The sequence below is a fragment of the Amaranthus tricolor genome, chromosome 2 (genome assembly GCF_026212465.1).
Source record: "Amaranthus tricolor cultivar Red isolate AtriRed21 chromosome 2, ASM2621246v1, whole genome shotgun sequence".
Taxonomy (NCBI): domain Eukaryota; kingdom Viridiplantae; phylum Streptophyta; class Magnoliopsida; order Caryophyllales; family Amaranthaceae; genus Amaranthus; species Amaranthus tricolor.
This window is the reverse complement of record NC_080048.1, coordinates 27,075,717-27,080,315: the sequence shown is the minus strand read 5'-3', so window position 1 is coordinate 27,080,315 and position 4,599 is coordinate 27,075,717. Positions and strand designations below refer to the sequence as shown.

The 4,599-nt window shown below is 37.1% G+C and overlaps 1 protein-coding gene across 1 annotated transcript; it reads right to left on the bottom strand.

Annotated features, from left to right (window-relative positions):
- On the bottom strand, nucleotides 1-1,707 carry LOC130805651 (uncharacterized). Its single transcript, XM_057670435.1, has 2 exons — nucleotides 476-1,707; nucleotides 1-379 (listed from the first exon to the last, which is right to left on the bottom strand). Exons 1-2 carry the CDS (start codon nucleotides 1,705-1,707, stop codon nucleotides 1-3), a joined length of 1,611 nt encoding a protein of 536 aa, XP_057526418.1.
- Between the last annotated feature and the right edge of the window lie 2,892 nt (nucleotides 1,708-4,599).

Below are 4,599 nucleotides of genomic sequence, written 5' to 3'. Positions count from 1 at the left end.
TCAGCGGTTTGTCAAGGGGTTGTAAGTGCTCCCGGTATCTACGAGTACCCTCTTGACTTTCATTTGCCTAATTTTGAGGGTGACCACCAGAGGGTCAGTATGGGATTGTTGCAGCGTTTGGGAGGTCGTGGCATCAAACCTCATGATTGGTCCACTTGATGAGGCTTTCGGGGGCCCTTTTAGCAGAGTGTGGACACTATTTCTGGCAGCGCGGATGGTGGGATATTCTTCAGTGTATCCTCCGAAAATCATGTTGATAGTTCCTTGAGTGTTGGAACTTTTGCGCCTGGCCTCATCCCTTTTGGGGGATCTGCGTCTTTGATTCCATGGCCTCCTTTCTGCTTCTCTTCCAGCATCGTAGTCTTTCCGGTTGATGAACCTGGACAATTTTCCCTCATTGGCCAATTGATGTAGGATACGTTTGAGTTCGCGGCATTGGGCCAAAGTGTGGCAGTGCTCTTTGTGGTAATCACACCACAGATTATAGTTGTGTCTATCAGAGGGGGTGGCAGTAGGATGTGGAGTTGGCAATTGATCCCTGATGGCGAAGAATATGTCCTTCCTGTTCCGATTGAACAGCGGATCGTTGCCGCCATCTAATAAATTCCGCGTCCTGGGCTCCCCTTCAGCGACATATACGTGTCTGGGTCTTGGAGGTCCCATACCTGACGGAGGTTCTGGACGGCGCGACAAGAAATTTTTTTCCCTCCTTGATGACTGTTCCTCTCTGCTCCTAGAGGAATGATTGGCCGTGAGATCCTTCTTATCTGACCTCCGTTTCTTGGGATCATGTGCCTGACATATTTCGGAGGCCATAACATAACTTTGGCATTGCTTTATGGCCTCCGCGTATGTCTTCACTTGGCTCTCGACAAACTGGAACTTCAGCCTCTGAGCTTTCATTCCGTTGATCAGGGCGTTTAATGCAACCGATTCTTCCAAATCAGTTACTTCTAGTACCGCCTCATGAAACTTTTTTAAATAGGATGATATGGACTCTCCTTCCAATTGCGTGATGCTGAGCAGATGGAAGTTTGATTTTTCCTGTCTTCTTGATGCTACAAAATGACCCAGTAACTTGCCTTCCAATTGGGCAAAGTTGTGGATACTTCCTCCTGGAAGGGAGGTATACCACGTCAGAGCTACTCCCGTAAGAGTAGTTGGGAAGAACTTGCACCACAATAACGGGTCAGTGGTATACAGCAGCATCAGGTTCTTGTAGGCCATCAGGTGTTCCTCTGGGCAGGATGTCCCATCGAAGGCCGCCATGTTTGGGATCTTTATTTTCCCGGTGTTGGGAATATTCAGTATCTCCGGAGCCAGTGGAGAGATTATTGGCATGAGATTTTCAGGAAGGCTACTTTTGCCGGCCTCATTCCAAGGCATAGTAATGTGGCGGCTAGATCCCGCGACTTGTGCCTTCTTTCTTTCTTCCTTCCTTTTATCCACCAGCGATTGGACGCTTTCAGACGCCCTTTGTTTCTTGCTTTCTAGGAAGGTACGGGCGTCTTGAGAGGCGGTTTTAGATTCGTCATCTTGTGGATCCGTCTTGTGGAGGCTTGTGAGGATCCTGGATCTCTCTCGCCTCCTCTTATTGCGTCTACTAGAGTGGGAAGTCCTTGAGTTCCCATTTTGAGATTCATGAGACTTTGATATCTCTTGATGGGGTTCGATTCGTTCCTGCAAGTTTTTTATTTGGTCCGCCATGTCTTCTAACACTCGTTGTTGAGTAGGAGTATTATTTATGACGGCGCGGAGTTGTTCAGAGAAAGCGGCAGTGAGGTTTCGTGCTAGCATGTCCAGATCACGACAAGTCACGGCTTGATTATTAGCGTGACCTGCGGAAGTGTCTGTATCTGTGCTGTGCACGGTGGCGGTTTGAGTCGGATTTTTCTTAGGAGCCATGACTTCTTATTCTCTCCCCACAGACGGCGCCAAACTATTTCGGTAATGAAACGAGGAAGTGGGAAATACTTGAAATACCGTTAGTAGAAGAGTTATCAAGAGCGGTGATTCGTGGAAGGAAGCGACTTGAATTCTTGCAAAACAACACGTTAGCCTTGTCCGGGGTTGATCTCCCGGAAAACCCCTCCGACGCTCAAGTTAGAACGTTGATATAAGATTATTGAGTAGATGATTATAAACTGAATGCAAGAAGATGTCGGGGTTGATATTACTGGAAGTTCGGTAGGCTAATGAAGTGGAGTATGAGTAAGGATACTTAAGAGGATTATTTTTAGATGCTCCTTTCCTTCTGATGGTGGCCTCTATTTATGGTGGTAAAGAAGGAGGTTATTTCTAAGAAGAAGTGGATTGTCATGGGAGTAATGGGCAGTTACCAGCCTTGAAAGAAGGATAACCAAGCAATGAGGGAGTGTGGGAGGTTGGGTCAAACAGGAGGTTATTTTGCTGGAGGGAGGTTAGGGTATTTGGAGGTAACTAGCCTATGGGCCTCTTAAGGAAGATGGGGAATTCAGAAAAAGACCCATTGACCGAAAGTCAAAGTCAACACAAAAGGTCAAAGGGTATTTAGGTAATATATCGTTACTAATTTAAATAAATAAATAAGTTAGGTAGGTGATACCATGACAATGATTGTTTATTTTTGTGGTAGAATATTTACTTTTATTGATGTATCTTCACATATAAAGCAATGTAATGGGGCAAATTATAGATGATTTTCATTACACGGGAAAGTAGAGAGTATATGTCGTAAGAGTATGTTGCAAGAGTACTCACGTTTGTCGTAATTTTAGTTGAAATGCTACTTAATAAAAAAATTTAGTATTGAAGAAAGTGGTGTTTTTAAGTAGAAAATTCTAAACAATAACAGTTATTTGCAGATAACCAAAAAAACAAAATATATACTATTAAAATAAACAAAATAAGAAAAAAGATAAAATAAATTCTCAAAACCCCTCCTACAAAATTAAGACACATAAGTGTGATTTACTACTTTCATAAATAATCGTTATTTACCTATACATCTTTCGTTTTAAGTAGTTTTCAAAAAAAAAAATTGGCGTATTAAGTAGTATTTAGTACTTTGATAGTTGTTTACAAAACGTTGATAATTCAGTACTATGGTATTAGTAGAAAACAAAATTGCATTTATAAAAATAAATATGGAAGATTCAAAAATTAAACAAATAAACCATAATTTGACTAACAAGTAACAACAAACAAATTTTTTTTTCAGTCAAATCTACGAGAGAGAAAAGTAATTCATTGCTGCCTTTTTTAGGTTTGTGGTAACTTTCATTTTCACTTGGAATTCATTGTATTACTTTTTAATTTAAATGCTCATTTTCATTTCCTTTACTGGTTATATTAGAAAAAAATTCTATGTAATATGTTATTTTTCAAAAATATTTAAATTAATATTTTACAATAGACTGATATTTTGATTTAGAATTTAATCACTGTCATTTCTATTCAATTTTTCTGATTGATCTTCAATTTATTTTTGTCATATTACTATTGAAGTTTAATTAATAAATTAAATCAAATAATCATAAACTTAATAAACAAAAAGTTATGTATTTAAAATTATTCAAAATAACAAATTGTATTCTCACAACTAACTGTAAGTATGACTATGACGATGATAAAGGTGTGCAAAACAGACCCAATGACCCAATATTTACCTGACTTTATAATCGAACTCGATTTGACCTGACTTAAAAATAAATTTATGGTTATATAAAAATCAATGTGGACACAAAATCTGATTTTTAACCGATCCGAAACACCTGATTCGAAATGGACCTGATGACTCGAATGAACATCTCTAATGACGATTCTGAATATGACTAGGACTATTTTTTGTCAAACAGTAATATTATAGGTTGCAAGTTAGACAGCAAATGGCCAAGTGCAGACTATTAATATTTACTATTTTGTCCTCTTTGATTTGCATTAAAGAAAAATTGGTTTATATTTAAGAAAGTGATAATAAATAAAGAAAGAGAATAAATTGTGTTGATGAAATTAAAAGAGAGTTAAAATATTGGGATGAAATCAAAAGAAAGTGGTAGGTCATTATCCAAAAATAAAAATAATGCAAATTAAGTGGGACGAACTAAAATTAAAAATGATGCAATTTCAATGAAAAGGATTTGCACTCTCAAAATTTTTTCATTTTTTAACTCTAAATCTAAATTGTAGCAAGATACTCTTTAAGTTTTTCATTTGTTGGCTCCAAATTTACATTTTAATTAAGGTAATTGTAGGAATAGTTTCAAATTTAATTAATTTGAAATTTTATATTGAATAGATTTGATACGTTGGAAATCTTAGTGAGATATGATTAATATAAAATTTAGTGCATTGTAGAGTAAATTTTAATTGGATTGAAATTCCTCAATTAATTTTTGTAGTTTATCTAATAACAAATTATGATCAAAATGTGAAAGAAAAGTTTTTTTGGTTTGTTCTAACGAATATTCCAAATCAAAATCCAAACCTAACCTATAAAAGCAACAAAATATCATGAGTTACTCTAATGAGAGATCGTCTCTCGATGAGACAACCTCAAAACAAGCAACATACATGCTAGTATTAGTAAGCAATAAAATTAATAAAATATCATTTGTAGCA